Source organism: Pan troglodytes, chromosome 9 (genome assembly GCF_028858775.2).
Source record: "Pan troglodytes isolate AG18354 chromosome 9, NHGRI_mPanTro3-v2.0_pri, whole genome shotgun sequence".
In the NCBI taxonomy this organism is placed as follows: Eukaryota; Metazoa; Chordata; class Mammalia; order Primates; family Hominidae; genus Pan; species Pan troglodytes.
This window is the reverse complement of record NC_072407.2, coordinates 80,134,991-80,158,351: the sequence shown is the minus strand read 5'-3', so window position 1 is coordinate 80,158,351 and position 23,361 is coordinate 80,134,991. Positions and strand designations below refer to the sequence as shown.

Here is a 23,361-nt window from a genome sequence, read left to right as displayed (position 1 = left end):
GCTAATGAAGATGCTGTGAATATTGTTGAAATGACAACAAAGGATTTAGAATATTATATAAACTTAGTTAATAATCAGTGGCAGGGTTTGAGAAGAAGGATTGACTCTAGTTTTGAAAGTTTTACTGTGGGTAAAATCCTATCAAACAGCATTGCATACTAGAGGAATCTTTTGTGAAAGGAAGAGCCCATCAATGTGGCAAGCTTCATTGTTGTTTTATTTTAAGAAATTGCCACAGTCTTGCCAGGCACAGTGGCTCATGCCTGTAATCCCAGCGTTTTGGGAGGCTGAGGCGGGCAGGTCACCTGAGGTCAGGAGTTCAAGACCGCCTGGCCAACATGGGGAAACCCCGTCTCTACTAAATATACAAAAATTAGCCAAGTGTGGTGGTGGGCACCTGTGATCCCAGCCACTTAGGAGGCTGAGGCAGGAGAATCACTTGAACCCAGGAGGTGAAGGTTGTAGTGAGCCAAGATCACACCATTGCACTCCAGCCTGGGTGACAAGAGTGAGACTCCATCTCAAAAAAAAAAAAAAAAACAGTTTGCCACAAGTCACCCCAATCTTCAGCACCCATAACCCTGATCAATCAACAGCCATCAACATTGGAGCAAAATCCTCCACCAGCAAAAAGATTAGGACTTGCCGAAGGTGCAGATGATCATTAGCTTTGTTTTAGCGATAAAGTATTTTAAAATGAAGGTGTACACTGTCTTTTTAGACATAGTAGTATTGCACATTTTATAGTATAGTGTAAACATAACTTTTTTTTTTTTTTGAGACGGAGTCTTGCTCTGTCGCCCAGGCTGGAGGGCAGTGGCGCTATCTCGGCTCACTGCAAGCCCGCCTTCCGGGTTCACACCATTCTTCTGCCTCAGCCTACCGAGTAGCTGACCCTACAGGCGCCCCTCACCAAGCCCGGCTAATTTTTTTTGCATTTTTAGTAGAGATGGGGTTTCACCATGTTAGCCAGGATGGTCTCGATCTCCTGACCTCGTGATCCACCCGCCTCGGCCTCCAAAGTGCTGGGATTACAGGCGTGAGCCACCGCGGCCGGCCAGTGTAAACATAACTTTTACATGCTCTGGGAAATCAAAAAATTCATGTGACTTACTTTATTGAGATATTCACTTCATTATGGTGGTCTAAACCCACAATATCTCTAAGGTATGCCTGCACTAAAATTGAATGATACAGGAAGCTTAGCATGGTCCACGCACAAGGATAGCATGCAAATTTATGAAACACTTCATATATTTAAAAACGAATGTTTTTAATTGTAGTTAATGCTCTGTTTCTCAAACCAGAAACCCCTGGGATATGAGAGGGAAATTACAGGATAAATGCAGATATATTCAACAAAACATTTACTAATTGCTTTATTATGTACCAGGTACTGTTGCTAGGCTAGAAGGGAGGAAAAAATAGATATGATCCCTAGCCCTGTAAAGTGTGTAGTTCAGTAAGTATAACAGTACAAGAAACAAATCAATGCAAATATATAGTTACATAACTACAATTTGGATTAAGTATTAGGAAGAAGAGGCTGGGTGTGGTGGCTCACGCCTGTAATCCCAGCACTTTGGGAGGCCGAGGCGGGCGGATCACGAGGTCAGGAGATCGAGACCATCCTGGTTAACACGATGAAACCCCGTCTCTACTGAAAATACAAAAATTAGCCGGGTGTGGTGGTGGGCGCGTGTAGTCCCAGCTACTGGGGAGGCTGAGGCAGGAGAATGGCATGAACCTGGAAGGCGGAGCTTGCAGTGAGCCGAGATAGCGCCACTGCACTCCAACCTGGGCGACAGAGCGAGACTCCATCTAAAAAAAAAAAAAAAAAATGGAAGAAGAAGAACAGGATCCTATCAGGCGACCAAGAAGGAAGATGCACTTTCAATTAGGTGTCAGAGAATGTCTCTGAGGAACTGACATCATTGGAGGCCTAAAGTGTGAATGAGAGGGCCATTCATGCAGAGTATGTGGTGTGTGCAGGTGTGTAGAACTTATCTGAAAGAGCACACTATATAAATATAGGCCCTGTGGTGTGAAAGTATTGACCTATTTGGGCAACTATGATAAGGCCAGTGTAGCTGGCATGGAATAAGCAACAGAGACAGAAACATGCACAGTGAAATTGGAAAGATAAGCAACAGAGACAGAAACATGCACAGTGAAATTGGAAAGATAGGCACCAAATCATGCCGGAGTTTATAAAGCCAGGATGAAAAATTTAGATTTTGATTTTATAAGCTCAGTGGAAATGATCTGCATTTATAAAATATTTTTTGGCTCCCATATAAATGATTGGAGGAGGCAGAAGGAGAGTCAGGAAGGCTAGGTGCCCTTTGAGAAAGTCTACATGAGAGAAGATGCTGACTTGAATTGGAGTGGTGGCATTAGAGATAGAAATGGACAAATTAAAGATTTATTTTGCCTTGAGGTCAGGAAGGATTTGCAGAGAAAATAACAACTAACTTTGGAAGTATTTGGTGGTTTAAGAGCCATAGCTAGGGAGTCAGACTGCCCTGGTTAGAATCTGGCTCTGCTACATACTGGCTACATGACAGGGCAAGCTGCTTCTCTCAGCCACTGGTGAAATGGTAAGAGTTAAAGAACCTACCTCACACAGAGTGTTGCAGGCAGAGGGAAAAGGTGAATGTAGAGTAAGACAAAGACAGGTGGGAGGATAGTGAGAAATGGGCTAAAAATAATTGAGGGTCACAAAGAGCTGTATGTTTATGTGGGCTGTATAATAGATAATTACCATTTTAGAAATTAAAACAAATTGTTCAAGCACAAGAATATACAAGCACAAATTTCACTGGCCTTCAGAGTGATGACATCACATTATGTAGCCTCTAGAACGTCACTGTATACTTGTGAGAGAATGAGTGAAAGTAGAACAAATTACATCTGAATATTATTATGAAAATAGTACATATTTCAAACTCCTTGAAAGGGTCTCCCTGTGAGTCCCTGAATCACACTTTGAGAACTGCTGCTCTACAGTATTCCATTGTGTGAAAACACCACAATTTATTTAGCTATTCTGCTGTTTGTGGACATTTATCTCCACTTTTTACCTGTTGCAAATAGTTTTACTTTGCACATTTTTTTTTTTTTGAGACGGAGTCTTGCTCTGTCGCCCAGGCTGGAGTGCAGTGGCGCGATCTCAGCTCACTGCAAGCTCCGCCTCCTGGGTTCATGCCATTCTCCTGCCTCAACCTCCTGAGTAGCTGGGACTACAGGCGCCCACCACCACGCCCAGCTAATTTTTTATATTTTTAGTAGAGATGGGGTTTCACCATGTTAGCCAGGATGGTCTTGATCTCCTGACCTCGTGATCCGCCTGCCTTAGCCTCCCAAAGTGCTGGAATTACAGGTGTGAGCCACTGCGCCCGGCCCCACTTTGCACATTCTTACAGTACGTGTCTTTTAGTGAGCATACTGTGCATTTCTGTTGGGTATACGTACTTAGACTTGGGATGGATGGGTCATCAATTCAGTTTTGAGTGGAGATTTTGAAATATCTGTAGGAAATTCAAGTGAGATTGTTAACAGGAAGTTGGAGGTGTCTGTCTCTACAACTTAGTAAAGAAGCCAATGTTGCATATTGAAATTTGGGAGTAGGCCAGGCATGGTGGCTCATGCCTGTAATCCCAGCACTTTGGGAGGCCAAGGCAGGCTGATCACGAGGTCAGGAGATCAAGACCATCCTGGCCAACACAGTAAAACCCCATCTCTACTAAAATACAAAAAAAAAAATTAGCCGGGCGTGGTGCCGCGCACCTGTAGTCCCGGCTACTTGGGTGGCTGGGGCAGGGGAGTCGTTTGAACCTGGGAGACGGAGTTTACAGTGAGCCAAGATCGCATTACTGCACTCCAGCCTGGCAACAGAGCGAGACTCCGTCTCCAAAAAAAAAAAAAAAGTAATTTGGGAGTCATCATTATACAATTTACAGTGGAACCAGAAAGTTTGCATAAGATTGTCCAGAGCAGAATAAGTTGCGTAAAAAGGGGACCAAGAACTGAACCTAGGGGAATATCAACATGTCCCTGATGAATATAGGAAGGGAAAGCCATGACTGAGAAAGAAGGGTTGGCTGGAGGTAGGAGAAAGTTGTCATTGTGGAAAGGTTGTGTAAAATGTTGGAAAGTGTAAATTGGGCTTTGCTGTGGAACTCATTGTTCACTTTGGTGAGTGGATATTCAGCAAGAATGTATTGAGCTTGTCCATGCGTCAGGTACTGTTCTAAATGTGGAGGGGAGGTACAGCAGTGGACAAACAGGAAAAGATTTTTTCTAAAGATGGGTGATCCTTAGATATATATAGTGATGGGAAGAGGGAGAATTTGGAGACATGGGAAAGGCAAAGCAAGGATCTTTTCCCACCTTCTCTGTCAGATGAACTCCTCATCCTTATGTCTTGGTATATGAGGCCTTTTTCAGGTAATGAATTTTGTTAGAATTGTTTGTGAGTAAGAGGAAGTCACTTCTGAGCAAAGGCCTGAGGGCCGCCTGTAAGAAAAAGTTTGGGCTAGGCCGGGCGCGGTGGCTCACGCCTGTAATCCCAGCACTTTGGGAGACTGAGGCAGGTGGATCACCTGAGGTCAGGAGTTTGAGACCAGCCTGGCCAACATGGTGAAACCCCACCTCTACTAAAAATTAGCCAGGATTGGTGGTACATGCCTGTAGTCTCAGCTGCTCGGGAGGCTGAGACAGGAGACTCGCGTGAACCCGGGGGGCGGCGGTTGCAGTGAGCTGAGATGGGTCCACTACACTCCAGCCTGGGTGACAGAAGGAGACTCTGCCTCAAAAAAAAAAAGAAAAAAGAAAAAGAAAAAGTCTGGGCTTCTTGTCAACCCTTTAGGTAGTTCTGAGACCCTTTTCACTGACTTGTAGATTGCTCAACAACTTTCTAAAAGATCTGACCTCCAGATAAATGAGGTGTTACAGGATTATGTAATGTCTATTTGTGTCTCTATAGGACAGTGAGCTGTGACAGCTTAGGGAATGTCAGTCCATTTAAAAGCATAACTATGGGAATTAGAAATTGATAAATATTGCAAAATCTCATTTTATTTATCTAATTGTTTTGAGTAGCCATTCCACAGATTTTGAAGTACACCGAAACTGGCTTGCTATCACTCACAGTTTGCCAATATCACAGTGGTATTATGAGGTAAGTTTTAATTTTCACCTTTTTTTTTTAAGATTCATCTATAAACTAGGTAAATATTACTGATATTAAAAATGTTTTCCGGCTGGGTGCGGTGGCTCACGCTTGTAATCCCAGCACTTTGGGAGGCCAAGGCAGGCAGATCATGAGGTCAGGGGTTGGAGACCAGCCTGGCCAACACAGTGAAACCCTGTCTCTACTAAAAATACAAAAATTAGCTGGGTGTGGTGGTGGGCACCTGTAATCCCAGCTACTCAGGAGGCTGAGGCAGGAAAATCACTTGAACCTGGGAGGCGGAGGTTGCAGTGAGCCGAGATCGCGCCACTGCACTCCAGCCTGGGTGACAGAGTGAGACTCTGTCTCAAAAAAAAAAAATTTTTCTTGCAATCATAGATCTAATTAATCTTTATAAAAATTGTGATCTCTTCTCAGTTCTGTCCTCTTGCACTACTAGGGAATCCCCTTACTTCAAAATGAGTTTCCCAGTCTATAAATTGGGAGGTATAATATCTACCACACTTTTTGAAAGAATAGTGGACTGGGAAAGAGGAAGAACTGGATTCTTAGGCCTGGCTCTGCCACTATCTAGTTACATAGAGAAAAGATACTTCATGTCTCTGGGCCTTAGTGTCTCATCTGGCACATAAGGATTTGGAGTGAATTATTTCTAAGATCCTGTCTGTTCCTAATGTTTTGTGATTTTGTGAGGAAAGGAATAATCAAATGTGATGTGTAGACATCAGGTAATATACAAACCATTCTCTCATATTGTTTATAAAAACTATGTCTGTATTTTTATTTCTTTTTCTTTTCCTTTTTTTTTTTTTTGAGACAGAGTCTCGCTCTTGTCACCCAGGCTGGAGTGTAGTGGCACAATCTCAGCTCACTGCAACCTCCGCCTCCCGGGTTCAAGCGATTCTCCTGCCTCGGCCTCCCAAGTAGCTGGGATTACAGGCGCCCGCCACCATGCCCCAGTTAATTTTTGTATTTTTAGTAAAGAGGGGGTTTCACCGTGTTGGCCAGGCTGGTCTCGAACTCCGGACCTCAGGTGATCCACCCACCTTGGCCTCCCAAACTGCTGGGATTACAGGCGTGAGCCACTGCACCCAGCTTGTATTTTTGTTTCTGGTATGAATTACTAAACTGTGTGTAATACTTTATGAAAAACAGACATTACTCCAGGAATTTCTTCTTTTTTTTTTGAGACAGAGTCTCGCTCTGTTGCCCAGGCTGGAGTGCAGTGGCGCGATCTCTGCTCACTGCAAGCTCCGCCTCCCAGGTTCACGCCATTCTCCTGCCTCAGCCTCCTGAGTAGCTGGGACTACAGGCGCCCGCCACCACGCCAGGCTAATTTTTTGTATTTTTAGTAGAGACGGGGTTTCACCATATTAGCCAGGATGGTCTCGATCTCCTGACCTTGTGATCTGCCCGCCTCGGCCTCCCAAAGTGCTGGGATTACAGGCGTGAGCCACTGCGCCCGGCCCAGAAATTTCTTGATGAAAAGCAGTACTCTGCTGACAGGGAGTTGGATTTTGTTTTGTTTTGTTTTCTTTTGAGACGAAGTCTCACTCTCACCCAGGCCGGAGTGCAATGGCACGATCTCGGCTGACTGGCGACCTCTGCCTCCTGGGTTCAAGTGATTCTCCTGCCTTTAGCCTCCTGAGTAAGCGATTCTCCTGCCTTAGCCTCCTGAGTAGCTGGGATTACAGGCACCCACTACCATGCCCAGGAAATTTTTTTTTTTTTTTTTTTTTGTATTTTTAGTAGAGACAGGGTTTCACCATGTTGGTCAGGCTGGTTTTGAACTCCTGACCTCAGGTGATCCACCTGCCTCGGCCTTCCAAAGTGCTGGGATTACAGGTGTGAGCCACTATGCCCGGCCCAGGGAGTTTTTTTTAAGGCAAATTTTTTGCAAGTTTCCTATGAGTTTCGATACCATATATAGTATTTTATATGTATATATAAAATGGAATACCATAACCCATGAGGTAGATACTACTATCCCTGTTGTATAGGTGCAAAAAGTGAGACTTAGGCTGGGTGCGGTGGCTCATGCCTGTAATCCCAGCACTTTGGGAGGCCGAAGTGGGCGGATCACGATGTCAGGAGATCGAGACCGTCCTGGCTAACATGGTGAAACCCCGTCTCTACTAAAAATACAAAAAATTAGCCGGGTGTGGTGGCGGGCTCCTGTAGTCCCAGCTACTCGGGAGGCTGAGGCAGGAGAATGGTGTGAACCCGGGAGGCGGAGCTTACAGTGAGCCAAGATCGCGCCACTGCACTCCAGCCTGGGTGACAGAGCAAGACTCCATCTCAAAAAAAAAAAAAGAAAGAAAGAAAAAGAAAACTGAGAGTTAGAGAAATCTAACAAAATATACTATTCTAAAGCTTGTATGTTTTCATATGATTTCTATTTTCATTTACTCATTAGCAACTGTTCCTTTAACTAGTGGTTATTTTATCCCAAGCAATATGTCAGGCACTTACTAAATGCTGAGGATACAAAATGATAAAGGATAGTTTCTATTCTCCAGGATCATATAACTTAGTGAAACAAAATATAATAGCATTTGTGTATTATTTTGTTGTTTATAAATATATTTCATAAGTATTATCTCATTTAATCTTCATAATACCTCATTTTACAAATAGGGAAATTGTGTCTCTAAGACAGAATTTGAACCTAAGTTAGTGAATTATTTGTTATTTAGATGAGTAGAACCATGTCATAACCAAGTTTATCATCTCCAGGTTTCAAATTAATTTCCTTTAAGTGTAGTTGACTCTATTTAAGGAAATTGAAGACCATGTTAAATAATTTACAAGACAGGTTTTAGTGTTCTGTTCAGTCTTACATAGGAATTGTTCTATTAATTTAGGGCATATTTTAAGTGCAACAGCATTTCACTGTGATTTTTGTTCGTTTGTTTTTAATTAAAAATAGAGACAGGGTTTTACCATGTTGCCCAGACTGGTCTTGAACTCCTGGGCTCAAGCGATCTGCCTGCCTTGTCCTCCCAAAGTGCTGTTTTAAAGACCAGAGAATGAAAAATTTTAAATCGTTGCACCATCTTTGTTTATTCAGTTATTTAGGATATGTCTGATCTTCTATTTTTATCACAGGCAACTTCAGAGTGGACGTTGGATTACCCCCCTTTCTTTGCATGGTTTGAGTATATCCTGTCACATGTCGCCAAATATTTTGATCAAGAAATGCTGAATGTCCATAATTTGAATTACTCCAGCTCAAGGACCTTACTTTTCCAGAGATTTTCCGTCATCTTTATGGATGTACTCTTTGTGTATGCTGTCCGTGAGTAAGTCTGGAGCATGTCATTTTGTATGGAAGGTATTGAAAAAATACTACAGTGTTAAGTAGTATTAACTTACTCCCAATTTAGGAGGAACAAAGTTTATATGATAGCAAATGCTAAAACAATGAAAAATTGTATTGTGCTTTAAACTACATGTTTAAAGCACTCTAGCTGAATCTTGTGGAAGAAATGGGAATAAGGTGGAGTTACAAGGCAGAGGTAGAACAAGAGATTATGAATGTTGTGAAAAGAAGTAGTCCCAAGTATAGTTCTAGGGCCATTTCTCCCACCCAGAATAGCTCCATATGTTTTTCTTTGCTTCCTTGCAGCAGGCCGCCAGAGGCTTCCATCACCTACCCTATCTTAGGGGATGCACACAGTACATGCACAGTAGCGCACACGTATGGATTGTGCTAACCACCAAAGTCTGCTTTTACGGAGCTTTCATTCTAGTAAACTCAAGAAATTTCACTGAGTGCTTTTAGTTGTTTCCATATACTTTCCTTCATGAAGACTCTTTGTTATTTTAAGTTATGCTTATATTTTAAATTTTTATGTTTTACAACTTTTACTTATAAGTTAATTTTAAGTATTGAATACACATATATAGAATGTCTTGCACAGTGACTTCCAAGTACTAAGTTTCAGTTAATGTCAGTTTCCATTCTTTACTAATTCTTTTTTTTTTTTCTTTTTTTTTCCCCGAGATGGAATCTTGCTCTGTCGCCCAGGCTGGAGTATTGTGGCGCGATCTCGGCTCACTGCAACTGCCTCTCGGGTTCAAGCAGTTCTCCTGCCTCAGCCTCCCAAGTAGCTTGGATTACAGGTGCACACCACCATGGCAGGCTAATTTTTGTATTTTTAGTAGAGACAGGGTTTCACCATGTTGGCCAGGCTGGTCTTGAACTCCTGACCTCGTGATCCACCCACCTCGGCCTCCCAAAGTGCTGGGATTACAGGCATGAGCCGCTGCACCGACCTCATTCTTTCCTAACTCTTAAGCTCGCTGGTGTGATTGTGACAGAACAGTGACTGGTGTTCATTCAGTGACCCTTGTCATAAATGGATCGTTTCTGTTTGTGAGGCCCTCTACACTGAACCCTTGCCCCACTCAGTAAAGAGTCCCTTGGGAATGTCTTAACCCTTGCGCATTCTCATTGAATAATCCTGTTTGAAACCCTTCCTTTCAATCTGTTTATGACCTGGCAAGAGTTGAAAGGGAAGGTAATTTTTAATATACTCTTTTTAACTCAAAATGTTTGAATTCAAGCTTCCAGGGGAAGAGTATACAAGCACAAAGGGAGAGGAAATAGAATTCATTTCCATCTGCAAAGTAGAGGGAATAGTTAAAAAGATTGTTGAAAGGCCAGGCATAGTGTCTCATGCCTTTAATCCCAGCACTTTGGGAGGCCAAGGCTAGTGTATTGCTTGAGCTCAGGAGTTTGAGACCAGCCTGGATAACATGGTGAAACCCTGCCTCTACTAAAAATACAAAAATTAGCCAGCTGTGGTTGCCGGGGACTGTTGTCCCAGCTACTTGGGAGCCTGAGGCAGAGGATCTCTTGAACCTGGGTGGTCAAGGCTGCAGTGAGCTGTGATTACGCCACTGCACTCCATCCTAGGCGACAGACTGAGACCCTGTCTCAAAAAAAAAAAAAAAATTGAAATCTCTGTGTCAGTTCCCAGAACCAAGCATGATATACAGATTATTAACTTATTTAATTTTCTCAGTGACCCTGTAAGTCTACTGCCTCTATTCATGAGGGAACTGAGGCTCCATAGGGCAAAAGGAGGATACCTTTGCTAGTCCCCCTTTAATTGCATCTATTATTTGTTTTAGATTTATTGTTAAAATTTGCCACTCTTCAAATGTAGCACATTTTCAATATCGTCTTTTTATAGAATAATACATCCCCATTGTAAAAACTTTGGAAAAGCACACACACATGCAAAGTAAAAATGAGTCATACTCCCCCACGTATACTAATCACTATTAACATTTTGGTGTATGTTAGTTCAGTCTCTTTTCTGTGTTCGAATATAATTTTCATAAAATAAAAATAGGATCTTACTGTTTTGTCACCTGTTATTGTCACTTAGTAATATATCTCAACATTTAAATGACATGCATTTTTACATAAAGGTTTTTAAATTATAATTTGGACAGTCAGGAGGTGCACATTTGCAGTTCTGTTCTTAATTTGGCTGGTATTATGATATATAATTTAGAGTGTTAAATTAGCCTTGTCTGCAGTTTTTACTCTTAAGGACTGAAATAATGTATGCTTTCTCAGTTTTCAAAATCCTTACTTTGGGGTTTACGTGGCTTTTTATTTTTAATTTTGTTAAATGAAGACTTTGTTTTAGATCAGCACAGCTTAGAAAAAGACGTGGAACAGGCCCCGAGGTCCTTGTTTGTGCTACCACTTTTTCTTTTTTTTTTTTTTCTAGTGACAAGGTCTTACTGTGTTGCCCAGGCTGGCCTCAGACCCCCAAGCTCAAGTGGTCGTCTCACTTCAGCCTCCTGAGTAGCCAGGCACCTGCCACCCTGCTCGGCTTGCCGTGACCTTTTTAAGAAATCAAGAATGGCATGGACTTTGGGGTGCCAGGGCAGGAGGATTGCTTGAGCCCAGGAGTTCGAGATCAGCCTGGGCAACAGTGATACCACATCCCTTCTAAAAAAAGAAAAAGAAAAATTGGAAAAAAAAGAAAAAAAAAGAATGGCATGTAGTTTGTCAGGAATGACTAATGTATCGTAGTTTACTCTGCAGAAGTGATGTTCCAATGAAGATCAAAGTTGTTTCTGTTTCTTTCCTAATGTTTCAATGTAGGTGCTGTAAATGCATTGATGGAAAAAAAGTGGGTAAAGAACTTACAGAAAAGCCAAAATTTATTCTGTCGGTATTACTTCTGTGGAACTTCGGGTTATTAATTGTGGACCGTATCCTTGATATTCTATGTACTATTCCCTTACTTATTCTGATGTATACTAATACAAGATTAATGTTTTCTATAATAATGATTGGAGATGTGAGCTCCTTCTGAAAATGAGTGTGGGGTGGGTTAGTAGGCTCACTTAACTGTGGTCTCTGCCCAACTTCACTGGACTCTGAGGTTAGAGTATTTCATTTCTGAAAAATTAGTGGGATATGTGAGGACCAGCTAAATCATCAATAAAACAATGTACTGAGATTGTGAACTATTTTTAGATTAATCTGATACATATATATTAAATAGTTTTGTAACACATTATTCCAAATACCTTTAATTGGAAAAGGCATATCACAGTGTGCGTGTAGGAATGGTCAGGCATTTGTGCTTTTCTACCATCTTGGCTTACCACATATTAAAAGGCAAAGTTTTTAAATTCAAGGCTTCTGGATGTAATTAAAATCCTTGTAATGGAAACTAATAGTTGCAGTTTTCATAAAGGTAGCCTGGTGTGGAGGAAAGCACCCAGCCTCTGGTTTCAATGTAACCTGGACCCAAATCTTAGTTGCCATTAGCAGCTTTAGAACCATGAGTAGATGAATGTCACTGAGGCTTAATTTCTTAATCTCTAAAGTATCTCTAAAGAGGATAATTCTAAATACCTCACAGGTTCATTGTGAGGCTTTAATACATAAGATTGTATATGTCCTATAAACAATGCAATGCTGCATGCTGGTGGCCTTAGTAGCAGTTAGGTCCATTCCTTTCTCATCCCTAATTCTAAAAAACAAAAAACTTCTTGCCCCTGAGCTGTGGGGCCTTTAAGGTAGAAAAGGTAGGAAAAACCTGGGAAAGTTTTGTTTTTCTTCTTAAACATAAATTTGTTTTTAAATAAAAAAAATTCATATGTTTTAAATCATCTAGTCTAAGATGTCATTAAACATAAGTTTCTTTCCTTTTCTTTTTTTTTTTAATTTGAGACAGTCTTGCTCTGTCACCCAGACTGGAGTGCAGTGGCACAATCTCAGCTCACTGCAGTGTCCGCCTCCTGGGTTCAAGTGATTCTCATGCTTCAGCCTCCCGAGTAGCTGGGACTACAGGTGTGTGCCACCACATCTGACTAAGTTTTGTATTTTTGGTAGAGACGGGGGTTTGCCATGTTAGCCAGGCTGGTCTTGAACGCCTGGTCCCAAGTGATCTGCCCATGTCAGCCTCCCAAAATGCTGGGATTACAGGTGTGAGCCACCACACCCCCAAATGTAAGTTTCAATTAAAGATTTGACTATGGTGTTTGCTTCAGCAAAATTGGAATGATACAGAGATTAGCAAAAATAAAAATATGTGTTTAGGCCAGGTGCAGTGGCTGACGCCTGTAATCCCAGCACTTTGGGAGGCCAAGGTTGGGGAATCACGAGGTCAGGAGTTCGAAACCAGCCTGGCCAACATAGTGAAACCCCGTCTCTACTAAAAGTACAAAAAAATTAGCTGGGTGTGGTGGTATGTGCCTGTAGTCCCAGCTACTCGGGAGGCTGAGGCAGGAGAATCGCTTGGACCCAGGAGGCAGAGGCTGCAGTGAGCCAAGACTGTGCCATTGCACTCCAGCCTGGGTGACAGAGTGAGACTCCATCTCAAAAAAAATAAATAAATAAATAAATAAATTTGAGTCTGTTTATAGAAAACATATTTATGAGCAGTCCACATTAGTAGTAGTATTTTTTGTCTTTAATTTTGCTGTTAAAGCATTTGGAATTTCTATACTCCATCAGCTGGTATAGTTCATTATGAATTTGGTGTCCTCTGTTGTCTTTCCTTGACCTAAGTCCAGATATTCATTTTCAGTACAATGGCTTTTTATTTGGATTAATGCTACTCTCCATTGCACGATTATTTCAGGTAAACATAATTGTTTAATTAGATTTTTTCCCTTTTAGATTAGTTTTTAGATTGTAAAGGGAACAGTGTACTGGGTGATAGGTAAATTTATTTGACTGTTTTGAGCTGCCAAGTGCAATAGACACTTTTATTAGGTATTTCTCACAAATTCCATCTTCTCTTTTGACCATAATTTTCTTCATTTAACAGATGAGACAATTGTACTCCAAAAGCTTGTTAGCATGCGGCAGGCCTGAATTAAATTGAGTTTTTGTTTGTTTGTGTTTTGAGACAGTCTCACTCTGTCACCCAGACTGGAGTACAGTGGTGCAATCTCAGCTCACTGCAACCTCTGCCTCTTGGGTTCAAGCCTCATGAGTAGCTGGGATTACAGGTGCACACCACCACACCTGGCTAATTTTTGCATTTTTAGTAGAGACAGGGTCTTGCCATATTGGCTCGAACTCCTGACCTCAAGTGATCCTCCTGCCTCGGCCTCCCAAAGTGCTGGTATTATAAGCATGAGCCCCTGTGCCTGCCCTAAATTACATTTTCTTTGCTTTTTTTTTTTTTTTTTTTTTTTTTTTGAGAATGAGTCTCGCTCTATCGCCCAGGCTGGAGTGCGATGGCACAATCCCGGCTCACTGCAACCTCTGCCTCCCAGGTTCAAGCAATTCTTGTGCCTCAGCCTCCCAAGTAGCTGGGATTACAGGCGCCCACCACCATGCCTGGCTAATTTTTGTATTTTTATTAGAGATGGGGTTTCAACATGTTGGCCAGGCTGGTCTCAAACTCCTGACCTCAAGTGTTCCGCCCGCCTCAGCCTCCCAAAGTGCTGGGATTACAGGCATGAGCCACCGTTCCCAGCCCCTAAATTACATTTTGTCTGGTTGGGATAATTTATGTACAAATGAAGTCTCTAGCAGCAGTCTTTACAATATAATAACTATGACGGTGATACTTTACTGTCAGCAGCATGAAGATTAATGTAATAGAAGGGGATTTGGAATCAGAAGAACTGTGTGTAATCCTGACTAATGTTAATGAGCTATGCAACTCAGGGCTTACTCGAATACATGGCTACTAAGATTACATACATTCCATGTATTTTTTTTTTCTTTTTTTTTTTTTTGAGATGGAGTCTCGCCCTGTCTCCCAGGCTGGAGTGCGGTGGCGCGATCTTGGCTCACTGCAAGCTCCTTCTCCTGGGTTCACGCCATTCTCCCGCCTCAGCCTCCCGAGTAGCTGGGACTACAGGCGCCTGCCACCACGCCTGGCTAATTTTTTGTATTTTTAGTAGAGATGGAGTCTCACCATTTACAGTATGGTCTCGATCTCCAGACCTCGTGATCTGCCCGCCTCGGCCTCCCAAAGTGCTGGGATTACAGGCGTGAGCCACCGCGCCCGGTCTTTTTTTTTTCTTAAGAGTTGGAGTCTTGCTCTGTCACCCAGGCTGGAGTGCACTGGCACAATCATGGCTCACTGCCTCCTCAAACTCCTGGGCTCAAGCAATTCTCTCACCTCAGCCTCTTGAGTCGCTAGAACTACAGGTGCACACCACCATACCTGGCTAATTTTTTTTTTTTTTTTTTTTTTGGTAGAGAAGGAGGTTTCACTGTGTTGTCCAGGCTGGTCTTAAACTCCTGACCACAAGTGATCCTCCCACTCTGGCCTCCCAAAGTGCTAGGATTAGAGACAGGTCTTGAACTCCTGGCCTTGAACAATCCTCCTACCTCTGCTTCTGAGTCTCTGGGATTACAGATGTGTGCCACCACACCTGGCTTACATATATCTTATTGAGTAAACTTCAGAACCATTCTGTGAAGTTGTTAGAATTATTATTCCTCCTATAGAGGAGGAAATCAGAAATTCAGATTTTGGGGCCATCCCTTTGTACATGGAATCAAAGTCTCTGGGAATGGGGCTTAAGACTCTCTAAGGAATTTTGATACACCATCAGGCTTGAGAACCATTAACTGAAGGCAAGTTATTTAACCCTCCTAGCCTCATTTTCCCCATAAAATGAAATTTACCGCTACATTCTTAGTTGTAAAATGGGGCTACTTACCTCACAGGGACATTAGAAAGGTCAAATTTGATAATCTAAAGTTCTTTGTCAACTATAAATGTCTGGATAAACTTTTCTCTTTTAACCATAAAAAGCTTCATAGTAATTAGACTATAACTGGTGTTCAATGAATATTTGTTGGATGCTTATTGAACAAATAAAATTTGACTATGGAATCAGCTAGACCTTACCCAGATCTTAAATAAGTTATAAAATTGAAGAGAGACCTGGAAGCATTCCCACTCTTTTTTGTTATTACTCCTAAAGCTACCAATTCTAGACCGCACCTGATGAGAGAAGGAAACTGGCCTTTCATGGTCCCTGTGGCAGTTTCCCCTGCAGAACATCAGGACTGTTATCTCATTTAATCCTTCCGAAATTCCTGTGAGGTGGATAGATTTCAGACTTTCTTTTTTTTTTGAAGACAACGTCATGCTGTGTCACCCAGGCTGGAGAATGCAGTGGTGGAGTCACAGCACACTGTAACCTCAACCTCCTGGGCTCAAACAGTCCTCCTGCCTCAGCCTCCAGTTAGCTGGGACCACAGGTGCACACCACCACTCCCGGCTAATTTTTTGTATTTTTAGTAGAGACGGGGTTTCGCCATGTTAGCCAGGATGATCTCGATCTCCTGACTTCGTGATCCACCCACTTCAGCCTCCCAAAGTGCTGGGATTACAGGTGTCAGCCACCACACCCAGCCAAATTCTTACTATAACTTCTTAGTTATAGTAAGCTGGTTTTGTTTTGTTTGTTTGTTTGTTTTGGAGATAGCGTCTTGCATTGTCGCCCAGGCTGGAGTGCAGTGGCGCGATCTCAGCTCACTGCAACCTCCACCTCACTGCAACCTCCACCTCACGTGATTCTCGTGTCTCAGCCTCCCAAGTAGCTGGGATTACAGGCACCCACCACCATGCCTGGCTAATTTTTTGTATTTTTAGTAGAGACAGGGTTTCACTATGTTGGCCAGGCTGGTCTCAAACTCCTGACCTCAAGTGATCCACCCGCCTTGGTCTCCCAAAGTGCTGGGATTATAGGCATGAGCCACCACGCCTGGCCTTTGTTTGTTCTTTTTACATCAGAATACCTTTAGTTTTCCTAAGTAGTGTTTGTATCAAGTGCAGTGACTGGTGCCTTCAGCTTGATAGTGCTATATAAGTTACCTAATCTACAATATAAAATTCAATTGATTTTTTTGGTAGCATAGCATCCTATATATTTGTTCATGTTCTCATTCCCAGCCCTTCTTTGGAAATCAACTCCAGCTATTCTGAAACTGTGAGGGGTGAAGGTAATTTAATTCTCTGGGCTCTAATTCCTAAGGGAGAGTTTGCAGTATGTTATTACTGATGACATGTAGGATATGATCTCAGCATAAGGCTTAGTACGTGATAAATCTTTGTTGGAATAATGAATTTATGAACACATTAGACTCAGTATAAAAGCTAGCTGGGCTGGTCGCAGTGGCTCATGCCTGTAATCCCAGCACTTTGGGAGGCTGAGACAGGTGGATCAGTTGAGGCCAGGAGTTTGAGACCAGCCTGGCCAACATGGTGAAACCCCATCTCTACTAAAAATACAAAAAAATTAGCCAGGCGTGGTGGTGGGCACTTGTAATCCCAGCTACTTGGGAGGCTGAGGCAGGAGAATTACTTGAACCCGGAAAGTGGAGGTTGCAGTAAGACGAGACCATGCCATTGCACTCCAGCCTGGGCAACAAGAACAAAACTCCGTCTCAAAAAAAAAGCTAGCTGGAATCACTTGCCTATGTTTTCCTTATACTGGTTATAGAATATTTACCTTGGGCCAAGCATGGCGGTTCACGCCTGTAATCCCAGCACTTTGGGAGGCCGAGGCAGGTGGATCACCTGAGGTCAGGAGTTTGAGACCAGCCTGGCCAACATGGTGAAACCCTGTCTCTACTAAAAAATACAAAAATTAGCCGGATGTGTTGGCACACGCCTCTAGTCCCAGCTACTCGGGAGTCTGAGACAGGAGAATTGCTTGAACCGAGGAGGCGGAGGCTGCAGTGAGTCAGGATTGTGCCACTGCACTTCAGCCTGGGCAAGACAGAGGGAGACTCCATCTCAAATAAAATAAAATAAAATAAAAATTTAAAAAAGTAGGTATTGTTTATTTTTGTTATTTATTTATTCATTTTGGAGACAGGGTCTCACTCTGTCACCCAAGTTGGAGTGCAGTGGTGTCATCATGGCTCATTGCAGCCTCCACCTCCTGGGCTAAAGCAGATTCTCTCACCTCAGCCTCCAGAGTAGCTGGTGCTACAGGTGCAAGCCATCACGCCTAGCTAATTTTTTTTATTTTTTATTTTTTTGTAGAGACAGGGCCTCCCTATTTTGTCCAGGCTGGTCTTGAACTCCTGGGGTCAAGCAATCCTTCCACGTCGGCTTACCAAAGTGCTGGGATTGCAGGTGTGAGTCACCACACTTAGCCTAATTTTAGTTTTTTAAATAACCTTTTTGTAGAATAATTTTAGCTTTCCAGAAAAGTTGTAGAAATAGTACAGAGAGTTCCTATATACCCCTCACCCATTTTCCCCCATTACCACCTTACATAACCATGGTACATTCATCAAGACTAAGAAAGCAATATTGATGCATTTGAATTTCACCCGTTTTTCCTTTAATGTCCTTTTTCTGTTCCAGGATTCAATCCAGAATACCACATTATTGCATTTCATTTACCGTGAATTTTAAAGTGATATTTCCCTTTTAAATCTCCTAGAAAAGGCATATGGAAGGAGCATTTCTCTTTGCTGTTCTCCTACATTTCAAGCATATCTACCTCTATGTAGCACCAGCTTATGGTGTATATCTGCTGCGATCCTACTGTTTCACTGCAAATAAACCAGGCAAGTTTTGGTAATAATAGCAAAAACATTTTCGATTTTTCCCTTACTGTGTTGACTTGGTGGCTTGCTTGATAAGAAGGTTTTATGAAGCACAGCAGATATCTCAGCTGCTAATCCTGTAAGCCCTTTACCCATTCTCGCTTTTCTCTGCTCTTGCCACATCATGAATAGATTGGTATACTATTGTGGGATACTTCTAGTTTTAGCACATGATATAGGTTATGGTTAATGTTCCTTTCCATCTTCCTGGTTACTGATAATGCTCCTTTTCCGTAGATGGGTCTATTCGATGGAAGAGTTTCAGCTTTGTTCGTGTTATTTCCCTGGGACTGGTTGTTTTCCTAGTTTCTGCTCTTTCATTGGGTCCTTTCCTGGCCTTGGTAAGCCTTTTTTTTATTTTATTTTATTTTTTTCAATTAATACATGTTCTTTGTTGGTGTTTAGAAAACATAATAAAGCCAGGAATATGTAAAATAAGTAAAAGCTACTTTTTTCTTACTCCTTACCCAACGTGACTCCCCAAAGATAGGGCAGTATTCCTTTTTTTTTTTTTTTTTTTTAAGGTGGAGTCTCGCTGTGTCACCCAGGCTGGAATGCAGTGGCATGATCTCGGCTCACTGCAACCTCCACCTCCTGGATTCAAGCGATTCTTCTGTCTCAGCCTCCTGAGTAGGTGGGATTACAGGCACATGCCACCATGCCTGGCTAATTTTTGTATTTTTAGTAGAGACAGGGTTTCAACATGTTGGTCAGGCTGGACTCGAACTTCTGACCTCAGGTGATCCACCCGCCTCAGCCTCCCAACGTGCTGGGATTAAAGGCGTGAGCCACCGCTCTTGGCCCGATAAGGTAGTATTCTTTCAGACATTTTTGTGCACATTCAAATATGTATATATATATACATGTATATGTTTAACTGTACATTACACATACACAAACACAGAATTGATCTTCATTATTTGTGTATTCTGTACTTGTAAGTTTACTTACTTGATAAAATGTATTTGTAACAAAATCAATAATTTTGCAGTCTTACATGGACAGCAGACATTCTAAAGTGCATAGAATTTAACAGATGTTCACATGTTTTCTTTTTTCCTCTTCTTCCCTGCCCTGAAATCAACTAATTAATTTTAATTCTTACTAAAACTGAAATGTGTCACATCTTTTGTAGTTTCCCAGCTCTCCCCTTCACCCTAGTAGACATGGATAAGCTTCAGTCTGTGTTCTGCTTTGTAGCTTGTAAATTCTTCTGTTATTATAATAGTATGGACTGGTATTCAGAGTATTTTTATGTATATTGTCCCACTGGACAGTGGACAAAGTGAGACCAAAAGAAGGTTCTGTGAACTTACATTGTGGTGAGCATATAACCACTTACTTACTAGAACCCAGACCCCATAACTTTCTACACACTATACCATAGAGAGTTCCCTAGTTCTCTTTTTGAATTTGAAAAAGATTGATGACTGTTTAATCAGTTTCATTTCTCTTTTCAACAGAATCAGCTGCCTCAAGTCTTTTCCCGACTCTTTCCTTTCAAGAGGGGCCTCTGTCATGCATATTGGGCTCCAAACTTCTGGGCTTTGTACAATGCTTTGGACAAAGTGCTGTCTGTCATCGGTATGGTAGCGAGCATTTTTTACTCAGACTCTGAATATTGAAAGGACTTAGGCACATGGAGAAATGGAAAAACCTTTGTGTTTTGAATGTGGCTGAATTGTTTGTTCTCCAGTCCTGCATTTCAGCTTTCAGGATGAACAGGGGGAGCAGTTCTTGGGACTGAGGCTTTAGTGCAGTAAACAGACTGTTTTCCTTATAAAAGCTCCTTGTGGTAATGAGGTTATTGATCCTTTCCTGGGGAAAAAATAAAATATGTAGACACTCTATAAAGGTAATTTTTGCCTTAATTAAAAAACTATTCAGCAGCAGCAGTTAACCCTGCTTTTTTTCCCCCCTTCTCACCATTCCTATTCAAACCCCTACTTATTTTTAGAGACAGGGTCTCACTGTCACCCAGGATGGAGTGCAATGGTGTTGAGATCATAGTGCACTGCAGCCTTAAATTCCTGGGCTCAAACAGTCCTCTTGTCTCAGCCCCCTGAATTGCTGGGACCACAGGTGCATACCACCACACCTGGCTGATTTTTAAATTTTTATTTTTTAGAGATGAGGGTCTCACTATGTTGCCCAGAGTGGGATCAAACTTCTGGTCTCAAATGATCCTCCCACCTTGGCTTCCCAAAGTGCTGGGATTACCAGCACAAGCCACCATGCCTGGCCTACCCCACTTTTAAACCTAAACATACAAGAAACAAGAAAGAAGAATATGTAAGTTGTGACTCTCGGTATTAAACCAATAAGGAAAATAACCCTGCATTTTAACATGAGGTGAGAAGAAATGAAAAACCCAGGCTATGGTTTTTAAAATTGGGTCATAATGAAAAATAAGTTATGGTTTGAGATGGTTCTACTAAAAATAACTCACTCTGGATAACACAGTCTCTCATTTGTGAATACAATCTAGCTTGGTGGGAAAATGGCATGATCAAGAGTGGTGGTCAGCAAACTTTTTCTGTAACTGGCCAGATAATATTTTAAGCTATGCAGGCCACACACAGTGTGTGTGTGTGTATGTGTGTCTGTGTCTGTATTTGTGTATGCACACATTTGTTTAAAACCTTATAAAAGTAAAAACCATTCATACTTCAGTGCTGTGCAAAAACTGGGCACAGGCTACATTTGGCTGTTGGCCTATAGTTTGTGGACTCCAGATCTACAGTCTGATGACTTGGTTTGGAGGCTCACCTGCGTAAATTGCTATTGCAGTGTGTGGCATTGACAAGTCATTTGCTTCCTTTGGTCTAACTTTCCTCACTATACGAAAGGCATACTAGTACTTTACCTGTACCTATACAGTGTGTTGTGAGGAACAGAAGCAAAATTTAAAAAGTACTAGGTTATCAGTAGCAGAGACTTTGGAGCCAGACAAACCTGAGTTCAGTTTTACCACCTATTAGTTGTGTGACTTTGGGCAGGTTACTCCATCTCTGTACCTCAGGGGGCTAAAAGTAGTAAGTGCAGAGCCCTGGGCACATGGTAGATGCTCCATGCATGGTGGCCACTATTACTGTTTTTGATAAGTACTTGGAGGAAATCATACACTGCCTATGTGATGACTTATACATTGTGTCACCGTGTTGCTCACTGTGAATCTAGCCTTGATGTACATGGCATTCTTACAGAGTAATTCCTAACATTCATATTTCAAAAAAAGCTTTGAACAGCCAGCATAGTATGAGGTAGAAGGGCCAGTTGCCTTGTCTGAGTCAGGAAGCTGTACTGTACCCTCACTTGTATGTTTGTCTCTTTGAAGATGTTTTACATGGAAAGTCAGTGTCAGAGTTAGACAACTTTGTTATAGGGAGATAGTTATTAGCTGTAAGAGAGAATCAGCAGGCCAAAGGGGAAAGGGGAAGAGGTTAGTAAGTAGAAAATATTTTGGTACATCTTTCCCACATTGTGTTCATTTTCACTGGCATTTGACAGGCCCTATAGGTGCTCAAACTGTCTCTGACTGTCCTATTAGCCAGAGCTTGTTGGGGCTTGTATTGTCATTCTCTGAATTGATTTATTTAATAACCAAGTATTTATTGAGCTCCTATGTACTGGGGATAGAAATGAACTCATCATCATTCCTGCCTTCAAGGAATACAGTATAGTAGAGGAAATGAGCACATAAACAAGTGCAGTGCCTTGTGGTGAACACTGTTAGAGTGAGCTCACTCAGCTGTGCACGTTGGCTCAGGCCTGTAATCCTAGCACTTTGGGAGGCTGAGATGGGCGGATCACCTGAAGTGAGGAGCTCGAGACCAGCCTGGCCAACATGGTGACACCCCGTCTCTACTAAAAATACAAAAATTAGCCGGGCATGGTGGCACATGCCTATAATCCCAGTTAATGGGGAGGCTGAGGCAGGAGAATCACTGGAACCTGGAACCTGGGAGGCAGAGGCTGCAGTGAGCCGAGATTGCGCCACTGCATTCCAGCCTCTGTCTCTGGGTGACAGAGTAAGACTCCATCTCAAAAAAAAAAAAAGTGAGCTCACAAGAAAATCAGTTCTGCTTATTGATTTAGGAGCTTTCTCAGGTGATTGAATTAGAAGTTAATTTGGCAAAGGGAGTTGCCTGGGCAGAGGGACACAGGTGTTGAGAGTGGTATATTGAGGACCCACAGTTACTTCATTGTGGCCAAGCCGCATTTAACAAAGTAAAGATGAGATTGAACAGGGGGGAAGGGGCGATGAGATCATGGAAGACACTGGATACTATGTTTAGGAATACAGGGTTTCTCCCATAGGAGATGAAGGATTCAAAGTTCCTTCATGACATGCTCAGACTGTTCTAGAAGCTTGCTTTCAGAGGTGAGAGCAGATTACCATTTGTGCTGCCTGCCGGCAAGTTTCCTATAAGCTGCACAAATTCCCTGTTCCAATGCAAAGAGCTGCTTTATATATTATAATCTTAAGACCAGAGGCATTTTGGGTAGAATAGTATAGGATTAAATTCATGAAATCTTAGCCTTTAAGCAGCAATAAGATTTAGTAGCTTACTTTTTATTCCTCAAGGAATTGATTGTTAATATATGGTATCTCGGTGATAAAGATAAAAATAAAACAAAACAAAATATCTGTTTAATAGGTTTGAAATTGAAATTTCTTGATCCCAACAATATTCCCAAGGCCTCAATGACAAGTGGTTTGGTTCAGCAGTTCCAACACACAGTCCTTCCCTCAGTGACTCCCTTGGCAACCCTCATCTGCACACTGATTGCCATATTGGTAAGAACTCAACAGATGGTGCTCATTTCTTGAGTTTTCTCTGCTTTTCTTTTGTCTGGCTGACTAAATTTCAACTTTCAAGCTCTTCCAACTGTAGGATAAATTTCATGCCTGTAATCCTTCTGCAGATTGAAGCATTTCCTAGCAATTCTTAGAGTAACTTTGAATACCATAAGGAAGGATTACCAGTAAAGCCTTTGTGAGAGATTCTTGCCAGTGGCTGTTAGACCATCTGTTCACCCTGGGGGAAGGGAAAAAGAAAAGCCCAGAGAGGAAGAGGCATGG

General features: G+C 42.0%; 1 protein-coding gene and 1 non-coding gene across 14 annotated transcripts in view; both read left to right on the top strand.

Annotated features, from left to right (window-relative positions):
- ALG8 (ALG8 alpha-1,3-glucosyltransferase) overlaps positions 1 to 23,361 on the top strand; it is a 36,555-nt gene that overhangs the window by 4,977 nt on the left and 8,217 nt on the right. For 5 of the 13 annotated variants that reach the window (XM_063782535.1, XM_009423632.5, NM_001280231.1 and 2 more), the window contains 8 exon segments: positions 5,104 to 5,182; positions 8,303 to 8,496; positions 11,325 to 11,434; positions 13,250 to 13,317; positions 18,110 to 18,236; positions 18,513 to 18,616; positions 19,739 to 19,859; positions 22,937 to 23,076. In XM_063782535.1, the coding sequence (XP_063638605.1) occupies positions 5,104 to 5,182; positions 8,303 to 8,496; positions 11,325 to 11,434; positions 13,250 to 13,317; positions 18,110 to 18,236; positions 18,513 to 18,616; positions 19,739 to 19,859; positions 22,937 to 23,076 (943 nt within the window). 13 annotated transcript variants of the gene reach the window in all.
- On the top strand, positions 1,157 to 1,259 carry LOC112204859 (U6 spliceosomal RNA). Its single transcript, XR_002938609.1, has one exon. It is a non-coding gene; the product is annotated as a U6 spliceosomal RNA (small nuclear RNA).